The sequence below is a fragment of the Podarcis cretensis genome (assembly GCF_951804945.1).
Source record: "Podarcis cretensis genome assembly, chromosome: 3".
NCBI lineage: Eukaryota > Metazoa > Chordata > Lepidosauria > Squamata > Lacertidae > Podarcis > Podarcis cretensis.
The window spans coordinates 15,721,491-15,742,524 of record NC_137172.1 but is presented as its reverse complement, the minus strand read 5'-3'; the positions used below and the strand labels follow the sequence as shown (position 1 = coordinate 15,742,524).

Genomic DNA, 21,034 nt, shown 5'->3' with positions numbered 1-21,034 from the left:
CCTCTGTGAGGGGTTCCTACAAAGGCAAACACGGAGACTTAGCAAGAAGCTGACAGGCCAGTGCTCTCCCCTAGACTCGTTGTAAATAAGAAGTCAGGCTGGTGGGGCAGAGCCAAGTTCACCCTCATGGCCCAACATCCACAACTGAACTAGTACCAGTCTTTGCCAAGGACACAGAATGAGGCCAGTGGCCCATCTAGTCTAGCATCCTGTTCTCACAAGAGCCACCAGATGCCTATAGGAAACCTGGGTGCAAGACCACTCAACCTCCTGAAGTTCTCAGTAATTAGTTCTAAGTAACCGCCATGCAAAGTAGGTGAGAGAGGCACGGTGCCAGCAGTGGGGCGGCAATGAGGGGGACAAAATGGGGCACATCACCCCTGAATGAATGAAGGAGTGCAGGTTCAGCGTCAGCAGATGCTTAAGACAGCTGTCAGTCTATGCACTGCCTTTTGGGATACTGCCAGGGAGACAAAGGCCATCATGCCTCCACGTCATCTCCCAGTTTCCCATGGAAACAGTATTAGTCAATTAGCGACACGAGCCTCAGAAATAGCTGTCTACATTCCAGGACTCGTGCACGCTCTTGCAGCAGACTCCGCAATGAAAGATTCACCCAGGAGACCATATTTTACAGATTTATTCAGCGTCGGTCAGAACAAAGGAAAAACATGACTGCCTGCCTTCACGTCGAGGCAACAGAGTGAAAACGAAAGCTATATACAAAACAGAAACTTCCTGTGAGCGGGAAGTGCGCAGGCTTGTGACACACAACAGCCTGCCCCCTTTTTAAGGTGGAATGAAAATATCCTAACACCGCCTGCCCTGGACCCTTCACAATGGACAGTTGGATCGGTGAGTCCCTATTTAAAACCTCCCAGTGCAACTACTTTGGGTGCCCCAGAACTGCTAGGTTGGCAGGAGCTGGGACAGAGTGACGGGAGCTCACTCCCTCATGGGGATTTGAACTGCTGACCTTCTGATCGGCAAGCCCAAGATGTTCAGTGGTTTAGACTGTAGTGCCACCCACATGAAGAGAACCAGCCCTTAAGCTGGCTTACAAATTCTTCTCTTCTCTTGTGATCTCTTATTCCGTTTGCTTCTTAAGTGCCCACCAATCAACTCCCTATTGAAAAACCTATTTCATAAGGATGTGCATATGTAATTGTGGCAACGGCACTTTGGAAGATTGGCTTTGCGAACTCCCCTTCAGCCCTCCCCCAGTCCTTAAGTGAATGAAGAGGAGGCTCCTATGGGAGCGGTGAGCTGATAGCTTAATTAAAGTACAATGCAGGTCTAGGGAAGAGAGGGGAAAAACAACCCCAAACCAAAAATAGCCTTCTAAATCATTCTACAAATGTAATGAGTGAATATGGAGGTACATACATTTTTTCAACTTCATCGAGTCCCAAGAATGCTCCTTTCGGTATGATTCTTATTTTGGTGAGGAAAAATATCCTGAAAACACAAGGGGGGGGGGACAAAACATATTTATGTTTTAAGCATAGCTTGATAAGTAATTAGTACAGTTCACGTTTTGGACAAAGAGAATTAAAATTCCATGCCTAGACAATGTTAAACTTCACAGGAACACATTTCGATGCCAACTTTCACCCCCCCCCCTTTCCCCAAAAAATTACTTCAGCATGAGCTTTTATTCTAATAGATGACTAGTATATATATATATATATATATATATATATATATATATATATACTAGTTGAAATATATATATTCTGTCTGTGATTCACTTATTTTATTCTGTTTTTCTCTCACACACCCCTAACAGAATATATGGTTGGCAAAACATGATCCCAGAGTGATGTAGCTGATGTAATGCTGGAGGAGCACAAGGGAAGGCCAGGAATGGGAGACAAATTCTCTTCAATTTGCATTCGAAGGAGACTTTACCTAATCCACACTCTCCAAAATAATACACAGTACAGTGGTACCTCTGGTTGTGAACGGGATCCATTTCGGAGCCCCGTTCGCAACATGAGCGGAAGGCAACCCGCGCCTGCGCATGCGCGGGTCACGATTCGCCGCTTCTGCACATGCACGTGACGTCATTTTGAGCATCTGCACATGCGCAAGTGGCGAAATCCGGAGGTAACCCTTTCTGGGTTGCCTTCCATGTTGCCATTGGATGCAACCTGAAAAGATTTAACCTGAAAGAAACATAACAAGAGGTATGACTGTATGTGGAATGAAACACAGCCACCAATCAAAATTCACATTTTTTTTTTGAATTTTGCAGAGCGCTTCTCCAGTCGACCAATGTGTACAAAACTTCATACGATTTAAAGTGTGCATAGATGTGCCTATATACTGGGGAAAATAACACCATATGGATTATATTAAGGAAGACTGCTTTGCGAAAAGGCAAAACTGTATACAAAAATCTGTATATTAGGAGAAAGTCACACTAAGATGCTGATGGGTTTTCATGAGGACTTAATTCTCCGCTTTCGCTTTCCAGACCAGGGCATAAGGACTGATGGACAGCTGAAGATTGGGAAAAAAAGTGAAATAGATGGATTCCCCCATCCCTGTCCCCAGCACACAGGACAGGTCCCTTGTCTGAAACCTTGGAGAATGGCTGTCAGTCACTGCAGAACTTGCTGAGCTAGATGGGCCAATGGTGTGATTTGCTAGAAGGTAGCTTTTTAGGACAGCTGCGTTTCAGTTCCCATATTGTTTCAGGAAGAGCCCTGAGTCTCATGAAGGTGCCATGGAGGGGATGGTTAGATCCTGCTGGAGTTCAAGGAGCTGGATGTAGATGCCACCAGAGAGTGTTCTTGTGGGATGAGAGAAGTGAAGTCAGGACCCCAATAAGTGTCTGAGCCTGGGGAGGAGGTCAGAAGCGAAAGAATGGAGACCTGGGTCCAGGAGGGGGACCAAGCAGGTTGACAGGGGAGTGTTATGCCCCTATGGCACTGGGCACCCCGATCAGACACCTCTTGCAGTGGAGGAACCTCCAGCATCTCCTCCTACCAATGAACAGCCTCTTCAGGAGGCAAACTGAGGGTAAATTGGACGCTGACCTTGCTCCAACTTCACATGCAAGGACATGGGCATGGAGATGTTAGTGCTGGTGCAAACAGACATCACAAGCCCAACCTACTCAAAGAAGTGTCCTTTTGCTTGCCCAATACTGAGACGGTGGCCACTAACTGTGTCCAGGGCAGCCGTCTACCAGCTCCATCTGGTATGCAGGCTGAGACCCTACCTGCCCACAGACTGTCTCGCCAGAGTGGTGCATGCTCTAGTTATCTCCCACTTGGACTACTGCAACGCGCTCTACATGGGGCTACCTTTGAAGGTGACCCGGAAACTACAACTAATCTAGAATGCGGCAGCTAGACTAGTGACTGGGAGCGGCTGCCAAGACCTTATAACACCAATCCTGAGAGACCTGCATTGGCTCCCAGTACGTTTCCGAGCACAATTCAAACGGCTTCAGTCCAGTATACCTGAAGGAGTGTCTCCGCCCCCATCGTTCTGCCCGGATGCTGAGGTCCAGTGCTGAGGGCCTTCTGGCGGATCCCTCACTGTGAGAAGTGAGGTTACAGGGAACCAGGCAGAGGGCCTTCTTGGTAGTGTCACCCGCCCTGTGGAACGCCCTCCCACCAGATGTCAAAGGAAAAAACAACTACCAGGCTTTTAGGAGACATCTGAAGGCAGCCCTGTTTAGGAAAGCTTTTAATATCTGAAGGACTATTGTATTTTAATATTTTGTTGGAAGCCACCCAGAGTGACTGGGGAAACCCAGCCAGATGGGCAGGGTATGTATGTATGTATGTATGTATGTATGTATGTACGTATGTATCAGTGGCGTAGCGTGGGGGGTGCAGGGGGTGCCGGCCGCACCGGGCGCAACATCTGGGGGGGCGCACTCGCCGCCTCCAGAGTCGCCGGTGAGCCTCGGGGCTCAGGTCCTTTGGGAGGAGGGGTCGGGCTGGGCGACCAGGGGGAGCAGCAGGCGCCAGCAAGGAGGTCCGGAGCCGGAGCCTGGCCAGGATCGCGCGCAGGACGGGGCACAAGAGGGAGGGGAGAGTCGAGCCTGTCCCCCCTGCGAGGACTGCTGCGAAGAGGCGGGAGGGAGAGGAGGAGGCCCCTTGGGAGGAGCGGGCAGGTGCTGGGGCGGCAGCGCCGGGCGGGGGCCAAGGGGTGGGCGCCCCCCTGCACGGGCATCGCCTCGCCACGGGCTTGGCTGGGCCGCCGGCCGAGGGGAAGCGCCAAACAAGGCCAGGATCCAGGCCCGCCCCGCTCTCCTTATTTGGCGCCCGGTTCCGGCTCCCGGGTGGCCTCCTCCTCCCCCCCCGCTCTCGCTACCAGTGGAAAGAGAGACGGAGGCGCAGCGGAAACCGCAGCCTTTGCAGGCGCCGCCCGGCCGGGGGAGGGGAGCGCGGAGGAGCCCCGCGGGGCCTGGGCCCGGCCAGCCGAGCCTCCCGAATTGCGCCCCGCAGCCAGGATCTTGTGGCGAGGAAGGAGCCCAGTCTGCGCCCTCCTTCCCCACAGAGCTGCAGCTGGAAATCAAGGTTCTCCTGCTAGTTTCTCTTCTTCTCTCCCCCCCACTGCGTTGCAACCGTGCCCCCCCTTCTCGGTGCACATAGCACAATTGCAATCTCTCTCTCACCCCCCCCCCAAGTTAAACTAATGGAGCAAGCCAGCACCAAAGATTTGTAGAACTGTGAATACCCCAGCCCAGGCAGCAGCAAGAAGCTGGCAGCGGCGGCAGGTTAGGGGTTAGGGGCGCAAATTACTTGCCTTGCCCCGGGTGCTGACAACCCACGCTACGCCGCTGGTATGTATAAATAAATAAAATTATAACTGCTGTGCCCACTCTGTCCTTCAAAAGGAAAAGGCAGGGACCATGGTTCTTGTGGGATCATAGTGAGGGCCAGGACAGGTGTGTTCACACAAAAAAGCCAACAGGACTGGATTTCTCTCCCAATCTCTATCCATCACCTGAACTGAAGCCTGAGTAGGCTGATTCTGCCAACTAAATATGGCCGCATGATAAAAAATGGCCTCACGCAGGATTGACTCTAGATTCACCTCCCCCGCCATGAGAATTTTCTTCCAAAGCCAGTCATAATACAAAGATTATATCACCATCTAACTACTTTTCACAGTCTGCTACCCCTGAGAAGTGACAGCTAATTGTTTCTTGAATTACTGGAGGGTTTTTTCTTGTCTTTTTTTTTTTTTTTTTTTGCCTCAGCAGCCTTGCCCAAGAGATGAATCTCCACTTTTTATCTCCTCGGAGCACAGATTTCTTTCGTAATAACAATTTTGAATCAACCCGTCCTTCCAACGTTGTTCCAAAATCACCCTTTTCTCTTTCTTCTCCAGCCCTTACCAAATTAAATCTGCGCCGGCTGTAGACCTGGATCTTCGACTTGGTGATGCGAGCAATGGCATAACATTGCCGCATTACAGTTCATGCCTCCACTCTCTGAGCCACATTCTCTATAATCGGCCTCATGGTAGCCTGGAGAATGATCTCTGATGGCTGCAGCTGGCACTAGCGTGTCATATATCCTATAAATGTCAGATCGGGGGAATGTATATCAGATCAGTGCATATACTTCTATGATATATATATATATATATATATATATATATATATATATATATATACACACACCAATCCACTCAACTACCCAGGGACATAGTGTGAGAAAGGACAGGGTAGCCATGGCCCTGGCACAGATTTTCAAAAGGGCATGAGGGGGCACAACCTGGCACCCCCTGTGACAGGTTCCCTCATTCTGGGAAGGGGGAGAGAGACATCATTTTGATTTTTGGAGTTATCTTTTATTTTTAATATGCTGAGCCTGTGCTGGACAAACAGCACAATATATTGCATAGATGTTATGAATCTAGTTACAGGTAGGTAGCCGTGTTGGTCTCTAAGATGTTATGGATGTATCATTTGATCTGTTTTGTCATGTTTCTGAAGAGTAAACTTTGAATAATATTTTTATGGTTCTGAGCAATGTCGATTTCCGAAAGGAGCAGCATGAAGTGACTGGATGCGTAAGAACCAACTCCTTTCAGAAATCAACATTGCTCAGACCCATAAAAATATTATTCAAAGAGTTCTTATGCATCCAGTCACTTCATGCTGCACAATATTAATATTTGCAAGAAGGGTGGGTGTGTTTAACCTGCTGCCCCTCCTTTACCTGCTGCTTCCTCTTGCACCGCTTCCTTCAACCCCCCCACCACTCCCTCCATGACAAGGCAAACAGGTCTGGAACCCCAGTCAAGATGAGAAAAGCAGCTGGAGAAGAGGGCTGTAGAAAGAAAAAGCTATGAGCAAGAGAAGGGTTAAGTAATCCCTCCAACCAGCTGTTTCTCCAGTGCAAATTGCACCTTCCTCACTAACACTTTGCACTTCCTGGCCGGCAACCTGCATTTCCTGCTGCTGAATCTCTGCTTGACACATTAAGATTATGGTTAATCCTTTCATTTTCTTGTGCAACTCCAATATACTGTGAAAGAGAGAGAGGGAGAGAGCGCTGCTTGTTACAGGTAACTTTCAGCATCTTGAGGAGTTATGGCAACAGCTGTAAAGAGATGCTCTATCTTTTATTTATTATCCTTTTTAAAAAAAATAAAATAAAAAGTGCATTGCTCAAAATGCATGCCGGTCCATCAACTGGTAATAAATATTTATCACGGCATTCTGCAGCTTTTCTTCCTCTTTGTGAAGTAGGCTCTCCTGTTGTTCCAGGAACTCTAATCTAGGCCATTACATGAAAATAAAGATCTTGTTTTAACCATTTTCTCTGACCAAAATCCAACTTACTGATTTGAAGACTGAAACACACCATCACCCCAGTCCTAGCAAACACACACATTTCTGATGTCTTTCTCGGTGCAGTTCTGCGCATCCCCGTGTATGAGACTTGCTAACATTCTTACAGGACTGACAGATCCCAAGCAGATCTCCCCAGTGGCTTAACTTGGTGAGTTTCCCTCTGCTCTTTACATAGAAATTCGCTACAAGCTGAGTTATGGGTGGAACAAAACTTCATTGCTGTTGAGGCCTGGGAACTTGCAGAGACTACCAGTAACTTTCCCAACTAGACCACACCTCTGAGTTTGCTCTCCAGGAGCTGGCCTTCTGAATACAGTGGTACCTCAGGTTACATACGCTTCAGGTAACATACGCTTCAGGTTACAGACTCCGCTAACCCAGAAACAGTGCTTCAGGTTAAGAACTTTGCTTCAGGATGAGAACAGAAATTGTGCTCCCGCGCCGCGGCAGCAGCTGGAGGCCCCATTAGCTAAAGTGGTGCTTCAGGTTAAGAACAGTTTCAGGTTAATAATGGACCTCTGGAATGAATTAAGTACTTAATCTGAGGTAACACTGTAGCTGCTTCTCTGAAAGGGGCCACATGTCAGATTTTTAGTTGATAATGCATATTTCTGGTTTAGGCGATCTGTACACATTTCTGCCTCGGGGAATTAATACAAGCAAGCCTTGAAATTTTCATGGTTCAGATCATGAAAGACGACAGAATATTCATCTCCATTTTAGTGCACATTTCCCCCCAATATGCACATTTTTTGCAAGCGGTTTCCCCTAACGCACAGCATTTCACATGGTATTTTCACAAATTGATGCATTCTTATGCACCCTTCCCCCTGCTGTGTGCCATTTTGGTACATATTACTTGCATTGCAAAATCCAGAGAAGTGGGAATTTCAAAGAATAGCTGTGTTTTGATTCGCCCCAATCCCTGTGCTTCTTCCCCAGTGGCACCTGAGCAGATCCACTCTCTCAGTCTTTTCTCTCACGAACGCAACATACAAACACACCCACCCTGCAGGTGTTTTGCATGCACCTCCCCTGAGACTGAGATTCTGCTCCGTAATTGCAGAATCCAGGAAATTGGGCTGTACTAGCAAGCAACGTCTGATCCATGGCTCATAATGCCACATTTTTGTTTAGGTTGTTGCAAAGCCCTCCTCCAAACCCATTTATCTCAGCCATTTGAAAGCTACATGCAGTTAATCAGAAAGAACACGCGTTGTCAAATTATTCCCTTTAGCTTGCCCAAAACGCCCAGTCATGATATTTATCCTGATATTTATCATCTCTTTTAAACATTATAACTTATGTAAAGCACCACACTAAAGCAGTGTTTTTCTTCCTTCTTCTTAAAAAATACAAAAATTAAACAGTAACTGTAATCCCATGTCTCCGGTCTCCGTTCCAAAGCGATAACTGTGAAAGGGTTCTGAAGAACATTTTTGCTTTCATCTTGGAAGTAATAGTGTGATGTTATCTTTTCCTAAGCCTCTGAAGCAATGTGTGTTTTGTCAGGAGCAGATATTTGCTGAGGAGTTTAATTTCCTAAAAGAAGCCTGTTTGCAATGTGATTAGTTGTGCGCCTCGTACCATCTTGGAGTTGCTTCCCTGTATCTTACAATGGCAGCGGAGACAAAACAGGCATGGAAACAAGGATTCCAGACAAGGATTGGCTCATCACATCCAACTCTTCCTCAAACCTCAGCTTATACTACAGATTGTGTTATAAAATCAGGAGCAAATAAACCTTTTTTTTCCATTCTGAGGGCCACATTCCATTCAGGGCAAACTTTTCAGGGCCACATGATAGCGGCGAGCAGGGCCAGAGGCAACAGTGAGCAGAGCAATGAATATATTTGTTAACCTTCACACAGCAGGCTACTTTCAACATACAAGGGATGCAGATGGTGCTGTGGTCTAAACCAGTGTTTCCCAACCTTTTTTGGGCAAAGGCACACTTGTTTCATGAAAAAAATCTCGAGGCACACCACCATTAGAAAATGTTTAAAAAATTAACTCTGTGCCTATATTGACTATATATAAAGTAACTCTCTTTAATAGGAATCAAATAAACACAAAGAAAGTATTTTATAATTACTTTATTATGAAATAGTAAGTAAACAGAAATATGAAAAATTATAAAATACTTTATTCAGTGCACCTTTTGTCCCTCTCCTCGAAATGCTCCAACTCAATGTTCCTCCGCGGGCTGGCCATTGGAGAGCCATGTCGCCCACACCGCAGCCCAATACAATATGAACCCTCCCCTCGCAAGCGGCAACCCCTCCACACTCCCCACCTTAAGCCTCCACACGCGCCCTGCCCAAAGAGATGCCCGCCCGCGTGCGAGGGGATCCTTTACCTCAGCATCCCGCCAAAAAAAAAAAAAAAAAAAAAAGAGGGCGGGAGACTGCGGTCCCTCAGAGGCTGGGCGTTAGGAAGAAGCAGCCGTCTTCATCCAAGCAGGAGCAGCAGCAGCTGTAGCTGTAGTAGCGCCAAGCTGTGCCGGGGACTCCGTGCCCATGAGGGGAGGGAGGGGAGAGAGAGGAGAGGCAGCAGGTCACCCTCTTAAGTCACGCGCGCGCAGGCACCACCACGCATCCCTCGCGCCCTCTCGCAGAGCCCCTGCTCAGCACCTCCCGCCTCGGGGACGCCCGTCAGGAGCCGCTGAGAGGCCGCCAAGCCTCCAGGCTGCTCCCATTCAGCCTTAGGCGCGTGCCCGCCTCGGGAAAAGCGGTGCTGGGAGGCGGAGAGAGAGAGAGAGAGAGAGAGGACGCCGCTGGCCGCGTCCCACCCTCAGTCAGTCGGCTCGGAGCTACTGAGGAGAGGGAGGTGGGGACGACGGCGCGTCTGTTCCGCTCGGGGCCAGCGCGCCCCCGCCCCCCTCTCCAGAATCCCCAACTAAATACGATGCGCTAAGGGAGGGGGGAGAACCCACCCACAAAGAGGACGCCTTTCTGCAGGGCGCCTAAGGACTCTCGCCACCCGACTCGCCCGCCTCCCTCCCACGGCACACCAGGCAACGTCTCGCGGCACACTAGTGTGCCGCGGAACACCGGTTGGGAAACACTGGTCTAAACTACCGAGCCTCTTGGGCTCGCCAATTGGAAGGTAAGCAGTTCGAATCCCCACGATGGAGTGAACTCCCATTGCTCTGTCCCAACTTCTACCAACCCAGCAGTTCAAAAGCAGGCCAGTGCAAGTAGATAAATAGGTACTGCTGTGGCGGGAACGCAAACAGCGTTTCCGTGCACTCTGGTTTCCGTCTCGGTGTCCCATTGCGCCAGAAGCAGTTTAGTCATGCTAGCCACATGACCCGGAAAGCTGTCTGTGGACAAACGCTGACTCTCTTGGCCTGAAAGCGAGATGAGCGCCACAACCCCATAGTCGCCTTTGACTGGAACTAACCATCCAGGGGTCCTTTACCTTTACCTTTTCAACATACAGTATGGGGCAAATACCCCTTGGAGGGTGATCAAGTACAGATGCTCGCATTGAATTCTTAATCAGTCAGACTTGATTCAGCAGTGCATTACAGGACAGAATTCAAAGAGTCTGCAAGAGCATTTCAATTAGGACACACATTATTTAAGTAAAATATGTGTCATTTTAGCTGCTCATCCTCTGCTCAATTGCCTTCTGCCACCCCAGTACATCACCATCTCTCATCCAACCACAGGCCTTGCAATACAACTTACTCAACCCACTTTTTCACCCACTTTAGCCTTAATCATGAATTTGTCCAATCCTTATTTAAAGCCATCCAAGTTGGGGGCCCATCACTACCTCTTGTGACAGTGAGTCCCATAGTTTGTGTGCTGTGTAATGAAGTTCTAGCACAGGGGTAGGCAACCTAAGGCCCATGGGCCACAAGCACCCCATGGGGGTCATTGAACTGGCCCACAAGCTGCCCCCAAACCAAGCCACCTACTCAGCGAGTCCCTGCGCGCTGTGCTAAACCGGCACAGCACGGCGCAGGTACTTGCTTCTGTGGTGCTGGAAATCACGTCTGTGCAGACACAGAAGCTGGAAATTGTGTCTGCGCAGACACAGACACTGGAAATCGCGGGTGCAATCTGGATTCATCTCTGCTGGAGTGAACCAGCCCAGGCAAGGTAAACGTTGTCAACCCCTGTTCTAGCATAATGAGAGAGGGAAATTCTTTTTCTCAGCCCTCGTTCCCCCACACCATGCATAATTTGGGTGTAGGGCTTTCCCCAGCAGATCCGCAAAGAAACTGCACCCTCTTTGCTTTCTCTCCAATAAGAGAATAATTTCTGTTTCATTCCACAGAGAAAAAGTAAAGCGAATGACTCGAGGATTCTTGCAGCGAGTGCAAAGATCTACCTTCCCCTCCCGATATGGGTGGAGGCTGCCGTAAAGGTGGTGCAAGGCATCTCTGTGGGTGGGGCAGTCAAAGAGGCGTAGAAATAGTCGCCGAAATATACAGGATCTCCTTCCACAAATCTCCTGCCCGTGACAATGATGGGCATTTTTGCCAATTAGTTAATCCGAGCATGAGGCGCAGGGCAGGCACAGAAATAAAGGCAGATGCATGGGCACTTCTGGAAAAATCTGCAACAACACAAAACACTTTGCAACATGCCCTTCAGCAGCATGGGTTAGTCTCCAAAACATAGTGCTCCCAGTCTCAACACTGATACTCAGGGAAAAAAGTCTGGACAAAGAATTCACTGTCTCTTTTATCACTTGCTGCACAGAACCACTCCACTTGAGTTATTCTGTGTTCAAGGCCACAGATGCAGGCAGTTAAAATAAAGCCAGAGAGAATCTTTTTTCAAGCACCACCGATCTAAATTTAACTCGTGCATTGCAGTTTGTTTTTTAAAAATTTCCTTTAAGAAAATGAAACGTTTATTGCGGAAGTTAAAGTTTCATAGAATCACAAAATCTTAGAGATGGAAGGGACCCAAGGGTCATCTAGTCCAACCCCCTGTAATGCAGGAATCTCAGCTAAAGCATCCAGCTCTACCTCTCTTTCAAATCAGAACCAGTGAAGGCGGTGAAGGTCCTGTGTGAGTGTCTGGAGGCGGTTGGAGGATGGATGGTGGCTAACAGATTGAGATTGAATCCTGACAAGACAGAAGTACTGTTTCTGGGGGACAGGAGGCGGGCAGGTGTGAAGGACTCCCTGGTCCTGAATGGGGTAACTGTGCCCCTGAAGGACCAGGTGCGCAGCCTGGGAGTCATTTTGGACTCACAGCTGTCCATGGAGGCACAGGTTAAATCCGTGTCCAGGGCAGCTGTGTACCAGCTCCATCTGGTACGCAGGCTGAGACCCTATCTGCCTGTGGACTGCCTCGCCAGAGTGGTGCATGCTCTGGTTATCTCCCGCTTGGATTACTGCAATGCACTCTACGTGGGGCTACCTTTGAAGGTGACCCGGAAACTACAACTAATCCAGAACGCAGCAGCCAGACTGGTGACAGGGAGCGGCCACCGAGACCATATAACACCGGTCTTGAAAGACCTACATTGGCTCCCAGTACGTTTCCGAGCACAATTCAAAGTGTTGGTGCTGACCTTTAAAGCCCTAAACGGCCTCGGTCCAGTATACCTGAAGGAGCGTCTCCACCCCCATCGTTCTACCCGGACACTGAGGTCCAGCACCAAGGGCCTTCTGGCGGTTCCCTCACTGCGAGAAGCCAAGTTACAGGGAACCAGGCAGAGGGCCTTCTCGGTAGTGGCGCCCTCCCTGTGGAATGCCCTCCCACCAGATGTCAAAGAGAACAACAACTACCAGACTTTTAGAAGACATCTGAAGGCAGCCCTGTTCAGGGATGCTTTTAATGTTTGATGTATCATAGTATTTTAATATTTTTTTGGAAGCCGCCCAGAGTGGCTGGGGAGGCCCAGCCAGATGGGCGGGGTATAAATAATAAATTATTATTATTATTATTATTATTATTATTATTATTATGGCATATGGCCGTCCAACCTCTGCCTAAAATTCTCCAAGGATGGAGAGCCCACCATGTCTTGTGGGAGTCCGTTCCACTGCCGAACAGTTCTTACTGCAGGTTCAGACCTTCCAAATAGGTCTGCTACTCCTGCAGAGTCCCAGGGTTGACAGAAGAAGAAGAAGAAGAAGAAGAAGAAGAAGAAGAAGAAGAAGAAGAAGAAGAAGAAGAAGAAGGAGGAGGAGAAGAAGAGTAGTAGTTTGGAGTTTGGATTTGATATCCCGCCTTTCACTCCCTTTAAGGAGTCTCAAAGCGGCTAATATTCTCCTTTCCCTTCCTCCCCCACAACAAACACTCTGTGAGGTGAGTGGGGCTGAGAGACTTCAGAGAAGTGTGACTAGCCCAAGGTCACCCAGCAGCTGCATGTGGGGGAGCGGGGACGCGAACCCGGTTCCCCAGATTACTAGACTACTGCTCTTAACCACCACACCACACTGGCTAATGGCCTGTCTACGATGAAGGGACCAACCCACGTCCCCCTCATTGCAGGACCATTATCTTCCTGCCCCGAATATTGCCATGTCTCTTTACACTGGGAATAACCGAATGCCACCATGACATCTTATGCAGAGATGGGGCAGAATGAGAGGCAAGATCAGAGCAACGAATCATGCAGAATTACAACAGGAAGCCTCCATTCTGATGGAGTTCTCTGGACTCTCAGAACCCATTCCGTATTTAATAAATGTTTTTCTCATGGTGCGCAAGGAGTTCTCTGGCAGCCCATTGTTAGGCTTACATTGTATACAATACATGAGGGTCCTTATCAGTGTTGAGGATGATGTATAGATAATCAAAAAAAGGTGAGAGGGACAACAGCCTTCGTTTTCTGTTCAACAGATCTTCTTTATTTCTACCGGGGTTTTTCTTCCCTCCACCCACAAACGAATTTCAAGAACGCAACACTGAACCTTTGACAGTCAATTAAATCTCTCCAACTCCAGAAGTTGTTTCTCTGCTCTCCATCCATTTTGCAATATGCTTCATAATGTTCTGTGGCACGCTAATGTCCTTACCAACCGAAATACAGCTCACTCCGCCTTGGTAGAAATGCAAGCCCGGCAGAATCACAGCAAGAAAAAAACAACCCAACAACCTTCAACCCAATACACAAAGTACTGTTTGTGATTCAAACCGGGCATAAAAGTTATTTTCTTTTCAGCGAGGAGCAGCTGATTTCCTCAGCAGTGACACTTAATGATTATTGAATGTGAGGAAAAACTATCCAAATAATAAATAACAGAAAAGGAGATCGGCTGTGGACTAGTAGCTTATCTGGGCTGCTTCAAGGGAAGAGCTAGAGAAACATTACACACAGGAAAGTATTGCAAGTGTTTGAAACCATTGCCACTTTTGGCCTCTCCCTCCCTCTGCTGAATCTCAAAATGTTCACAGCAGTGCAGAAATCTGGATTATAAAATAACTTTGACTTTTAATAAAACAAGAAACTGAAGAATGAATGTAGAATGTTGTAATTCTGCACACAGTTTGGTTTCTCGCCTTCCAAAAAATGCTGTATGTTTAAGGAAGAAGAAGAATCCATTACGATCAGAGTTTAAAATCTGAAGTGACCCAGGAAACCAGCCTTCCCCCGACCTGGGACCCTTCCATTTGTTTTGGACTTACAACTCCCTTGGTCTAAAAGATTTGGACAGCGCCAGGTATGCAAAGGTTGTAGTAGATCTTCCAGCCAGAGATTCATGAAGGGTGGTCAGGAAACCACGATGGAAATGGGAGCAGAAAAGTCTGGAAATTTTTTCTGATATAGCAAATAATGACACACGTGGAATTAAAACTAGGGGCTGGGGAGAAATTTCTCAGAAAATACTTTTCTGACCTCCCCCTTTTAATATCTTTTTTGAGCTCCCTTCAGTCTGTTGAATAATTTCAACCCCCCCCCTGAAGAATATTTGATGAAATACTTCTCCCTCCAAAAAAACCCTTCCTTACATGTGAAAAGTGAATGCAGCTGCAGATCCTGTTTTATTATTGTTTAATACAATTTTAATATTGTTTAAGAGCTTGACCTCATCTCCTCCTGTAAAAATAGGGCAGAGAATTTTTGGAAGGGTTGGTTTTTGGGGTTTTTTTGCATCTGAATTTAAGATGCAGTTGGATTAAACGTTCAACTTCACGCTTGAGTGGGGATTTGAACCCTGGTCTCTCGGGCCCTAGTTTGACACTCTAACCATTACGCCACATGACTCTCAGTGGTCTGACTCAGTATGAGACGGCTCGTGTGCTCATGGAGGCCAGTTAGTTCACTGTGAATCATAGAATCATAGAGTTGGAAGAGACCACAAGGGCCATCGAGTCCAACCCTCTGCCAAGCAGGAAACACCATCAGAGCACTCCTGACATATGGTTGTCAAGCCTCTGCTTAAAGACCTCCAAAGAAGGAGACTCTACCACACTCTTTGGCAGCAAATTCCACTGTCGAACAGCTCTTACTGTCAGGAAGTTCTTCCTAATGTTTAGGTGGAATCTTCTTTCTTGTAGTTTGGAACCATTGCTCCGTGTCCGCTTCTCTGGAGCAGCAGAAAACAACCTTTCTCCCTCCTCTATGTGACATCCTTTTATATATTTGAACATGGCTATCATATCACCCCTTAACCTCCTCTTCTCCAGGCTAAACATGCCCAGCTCCCTTAGCCGTTCCTCATAAGGCATCGTTTCCAGGCCTTTGACCATTTTGGTTGCCCTCCTCTGGACACGTTCCAGTTTGTCAGTGTCCTTCTTGAACTGTGGTGCCCAGAACTGGACACAGTACTCCAGGTGAGGTCTGACCAGAGCAGAATACAGTGGCACTATTACTATCAGTAGTGGACAACATGGTGGGAATCTGCCACTCACTTGACCTCTGGCCAGTTGCGTTGTTGTTGATTCCTGGGAGGTAGATGTGGAGGGACTAGGTCCGCTGGGTGCAAATGAAACAGTGGGGCCAATCCAGGGCTCTTGCCTGTGTTTCTGAACCATGCGAACCTCACCATCACCTTCCACTCCTGGTAAGTAGCAGGAGAGAATAGCTCAGACTCTTAATCTCAGGGTTCTGGGTTTGTGCCCCACATTGGGCAAATGATTCCTCTATTGCAGGGCATTGGACCACAGGATCCTTGTGGTCCTACCCAACTCTATGAACTGATGGTGTGACCAACCAACTGGTGGTCAGGTCAGTGGTGGTGCCCTCCCATGCTGTCTGCTCCTGCTGTGACCACGACACAGGGAGCAACTCAGACGTTAATATGTTCCCTTTGATTCTCCATCAAACGCTGGCATTGCTTGCTTGCTTGCTTGCTTGCTTGAGCGAATGAACTGCCTGCTTTTGTATCTAGAGATTGCGGCGGACCTTGAATGCAATTAATTTGCAGTCTTTGAACCGCAGGACTATAGGCTGTGTGCGGCAATTCAGTGCTTTTAGCTTGGTTTCAGTTTATACAGCTTGACAGCAGCATGTGTTTTGTTGCTGGAATTACCTCCGCCAAACGCTAGGTACAATAAATATAACTGGGGAAGGTCATTTCATCTCCAGCTATTTCAAGAGCAAAACGATACCTTCTGGAGGGAAGAGAACAAGCGTGGGTTTCTAAAAGTCTGTTTTCTGAAAGGTCATTATGCTTCCCAAAACCTTGTTTATCACACCCCACTGTTACTTAGGGCTTGGCAAGGCTGCAGACACAAATCACTTTTAACAACCATTCCCTCATCCCTGTGAACTCTGAGAATTGTAGTTCGTGGAGGGTGGTTAGGAAGCAGAATTCTCAGCACCCTCGCCAAACTACAGTCACCAAAATTCTTCAGTTAGAGTAAAATTGGTCTAAGTCCGTAGAACAGATAGGACCATACACAATTTGCAAGCAGCAGTCCAGCTGCAGCTAACTGTTCTGTGAGATTAATTGCTGATAAGACCCCATTTATCCCCAACATGTGGCCATTTCCCCCTGTTTAGAAGACTTTGAGTAACTTTCTGTAGCTGGCATGACTTCCCCTCCCATTGCTACTTGCTTCCCCTCCCATTGCTACTTGCTTCCTTACTAAAGTACTTGATAAAGTCCACCCCACACTGGGACATTCACAGGGAAACCAAAGATATTGTACTACCAACCTTACTGTATGCTTGTGAAACGTGGACCACTTATAAACGCCATCTCCAACATCTCGAAAGATTCCATCAACGGTGTCTCTGAAATTTTTTACACATCACTTGGGAAGACAGGTGAACTAATGCCATGTACTGGAAGAAACAAAGATCACCAGTGTCGAAGCAATGATTCTTCAACATCAACTTCGTTGGACTGGTCATGTTGTGCCCATGCCTGATAATCATCTTCCAAAGCAACTACTCTATTCTGAACTTAAAAATGGGAAGCGTAATGCTGGTGATCAACAAAAGAGGTTTAAAGACTCTCTCAAGGCAAATCTTAAAAAATGTAGTATAAACACCGACAACTGGGAAACACTGGCCTGCAAGTGCTCCAATTGGAGAACAGCCTTCATCAAAAGTGTCATGGGCTTTGAAGACGCTCAAACTCAGGATGAAAGGGAGAAATGCGCTAAGAGGAAGGCACATTTGGCAAGCCCTCACCATGATCAACTCTCGCCCAGAAACCTACCGTATTTTTCGCTCTATAACACGTACCCGACCATAACACACACGTAGTTTTTAGAGGAGGAAAATCCGTAGGCATGCCACCCATAGGCATTCCCTCCATAACACGCACAGACATTTCCCCTTACTTTTTAGGAGGAAAAAAGTGAGTGTTATGGTGCAAAAAATACGGTATGCGGGAGGACGTGTGGATCCAGAATTGACCTCCACAGTCACTTACAAACTCACTGTTAAAACTGTGCTTATGGAAGACAATCTTACTTGGCTACAAGCGATCACCAAAGAAGACTAAAGTACTATTAGGAAAGGTTGCAGCATCTGGGACTTTTTAGTTTAGGCAAAGTTTCCCAAACTTGGATCTCCAGCTGTTTTTGGACTACAATTCCCATCATCCCTGACCACTGGTCCTGCTAGCTAGAGATGGTGGGAGTTGTAGTCCAAAAACAGCTGGAGACCCAAGTTTGGGAAACACTGGTTTAGAGAAAAGGCAAGGGAGAGGTAACATGACAGAGGTTTATAAAATCATACATGGCATAGAGAAAGTGGATAGAGTTTTCCTCCCTAGATGTTGTGGACATCCAGGGAAGCTGAATATTCAAGTACTTTAGTCTTCTTTGGTGATTTTTGGAAGATCTCATAGGGTGGTATTCAACAGAGTATTACGGAGAGTAGTCCCACTGAAATTGATGGACCTAACTTAGCCATGATCACTAATTTCAGTAGATCTACTCTGAGTACAGTGTTTTATTGATGTGTATGTACCCACTCACATATATGTAAAAGAGGGGAGATCTATGAATTAGATGAAGGAATTCTCAAATATATGACACACTGAACACGCACAGCGTTTTGCTTAAAGTTCAGATTTCTCTCTCCCCACTGCATAAACAAACAAGCAAATGGAAAATTGCTAAGGCATCATTTCCCCATTGGAAACAAGGCCAAGTAATCTGGTTTTCCAAAACCTCATTAGGATGAGATGGATTTCAGAAGTGTGCTTACACTCTTTTTGTTCAAGGTTTTGAGTGTTCTCCTCCCCTCCATCTACAGCCTGCGGAATAACAGCCTTGGGCTTTGGTGAGAGACCCAGCTGCCTGATGTCCTCCAGGGCGAAGGAATGCAGCAGCCGGTGGTTATCATCGGAAAAACAGGATTCTTCCAGCACCTGCAAGAGAGTTTCCTTGGAGGCATTTCACACTCCCATCTCAGAGCCCCCGTTCAGCTTTCTTTCTTGGAGAAGCACATTCTCCATGTGCCTCTCCAAACACTGGCAAGATGACCTGTTTACCAAGCATTCATTCCTGGTTTTCTTGTGCAAAGCTCATGCAGAGTTTAGATCGTCTCTGATCTTGGTGGAGCATTCATTCTGATTTGTTTGTGGGGAGCCTGTATGACAATGAGCATTTGTCCTGATCTGCTAACAGGGGCTGAAGCAATTCAGTTAAATTCATTGCAAACCTCATCTAGGGAAATCCTGTTGGCAAAAGATGGGACTCCACAGCACCATCTGGTGTCAAAGGGTGTCCTCCCATTAATCACTTGCTCATACGACCCTTTTCAATGCATTTCCAGGTCACTAACCTCACTTTCCACATCACTTTCCTAACTGCAAAACCTCTGTTTCTTTTTCTAAATCAGATTTGCAGCACAAGGCTTGCAAAGTGCTTAAATCCACTTTAAATCGCACCACCTAAGTTCCCCAGTACAGTTGGTACCTTGGATTACATATGCTTCAGGTTACAGACGCTTCAGGTTACAGACTCCGCTAACCCAGAAATAGTACCTTGGGTTAAGAGCTTTGCTTCAGGATGAGAACAGAAATCACGCGGCGGCGGTGCGGCAGCAGTGGGAGGCCCCATTAGCTAAAGTGGTGCTTCAGGGTAAGAACAGTTTCAGGTTAAGAACGGACCTCCAGAATGAATTAAGTACTTAACCAGAGGTACCACTGTATGCACTTGAATCTCTCCTGGAGCTGCCCTAATTCCATAAGGAAGCTGCTATATACTGAGTCAGGTTACGGGTCCATCACGGCAAATATTGTCTCCAGGGTTCTCTTGCAGAGAGAGATTTTTCTCCCCATCTCCCAATTAAAATACTACCTGAATATTTTAATCGAAGGTGCCTGGAGTTGAACTTTAGACATTTTTCATCTGACTTCCTATGCTGAAAAAACCTGAAGTCCTTTCTTGATTTCCTTCTCTTTTGCCACTCTAGACTGTGGTCCCACCCCCTTTACTACTGGTTTGTCTGTCACCTGTTATTGACATGATAGTGCTTTACAGAATCACAGAACTGTAGAGTTGGACGCCCCACAATGCAGGAATCTTCTTGCCCAATATGTAACTCGAACCCATGTTCCCAGAGATTAAGAGTCAGTAGTAGGTTCTGCCTCTGTTTCCCCACCCCCTGCCCTCCCCCAGCACCAAGAATTCATGACCTTTTACAAAGAAAGAAAATAGATCTAATTCCAAATTTGACAACCTCCTATAATTAACAGGGGGCAAACTATACATCATTATCTGTGGTTTTGCAATTGTTATGTTTCCGCTGGTGATCTTTAAAGCTTAACATTGCATAAGGGGGAAGCTTGGCATTTGAGTGGGGGGTGGGGGGCTGCCAAGCGGGTATGCTATTTTTCTGCTGGGGGGGGGAGATATAGGAAAACAGTGGTCTGCGGATGAGGGAGAGATTTCTGAGCAGACAAAAGGGAAGAAAGGAAGAGGTTAGGCAGGACCTTCTCTCTGCTGATCTGCTCTACCAACCCGAAGTTCCTTGCTTGCTGGTTTGCATTACAATAAGCCCACAAGGAAGAAGAATCAGAGCACTGTAGTGCATTGGGTCAGTGCATCTGGCTGCTAATCAGAAGGTTGGTGGTTCAAGCCCCCTGACCACCAGGGATGGTGGACTCGTAATCTCGTGAACCGGGTTCACTTCCCCGCTCCTCCACATGCAGCTGCTGGGCGACCTTGGGCCAGTCACACTTCTTTGAAGTCTCTCAGCCTCACTCACCTCACAGAGTGTTTGTTGTGGGGGAGGAAGGGAAAAGGAGATTGTTAGCTGTTTGAAACTCCTTAGGGTAGTGATAAAGCGGGATATCAAATCCAAACTCCTCCTCCTCCTCCTCTTCTTCTTCCTTTCCAACTCTACAATTGTACAATTCTATGATTCTATACACTCAGCACTTATTTGTGTGCGCAAGGATTTCTGTTTGTGCAACAGAACTTACATGCCCTTCAAATGCAACCCCCCACTGCAAAAAAAATCATGTAATTCCAGCTCCCCCTTTCCTTGCAGGACTGTACTCTAGAAGAAATATATCAGCACATGCAAACACACAAACGGAGTTTGCCAGCAAGGGGGCGAGAGAATCAGTTGCAGAACCAATGCAGACACATCTCCACCGTTCACCGTTACAAGTTTCAAATTAGTGTGCTACGAGTAGCCCCCGGGGGACTATAACTGATCTAACATTTATCTGTAATTGAAATGCGGAAATGCAAAAAAAAAATAAAAATAAAAAAAGGGAAAAAAGCACTATCTCAGCTGTCTTTAAATTTACTGACTCTAACACAACTGTGAAATGCTTTTCCTATAAGTATTTGGCACAATCTAATGGGA

The 21,034-nt window shown here is 47.1% G+C and overlaps 1 protein-coding gene across 3 annotated transcripts in view; it reads right to left on the bottom strand.

Moving 5' to 3' along the window:
• The window catches only part of FSHR (follicle stimulating hormone receptor), a gene marked incomplete at its 5' end in the record, with an annotated part of 87,914 nt that overhangs the window by 51,038 nt on the left and 15,842 nt on the right, over positions 1 to 21,034 (bottom strand). For all 3 annotated transcript variants that reach the window (XR_013836569.1, XM_079968633.1, XM_079968634.1), the window contains one exon: positions 1,387 to 1,458. Coding sequence is in view for 2 of the 3 variants with exons in the window: in XM_079968633.1 (XP_079824759.1) it covers positions 1,387 to 1,458 (72 nt within the window). The remainder of the gene's footprint in view (positions 1 to 1,386; positions 1,459 to 21,034) is intronic.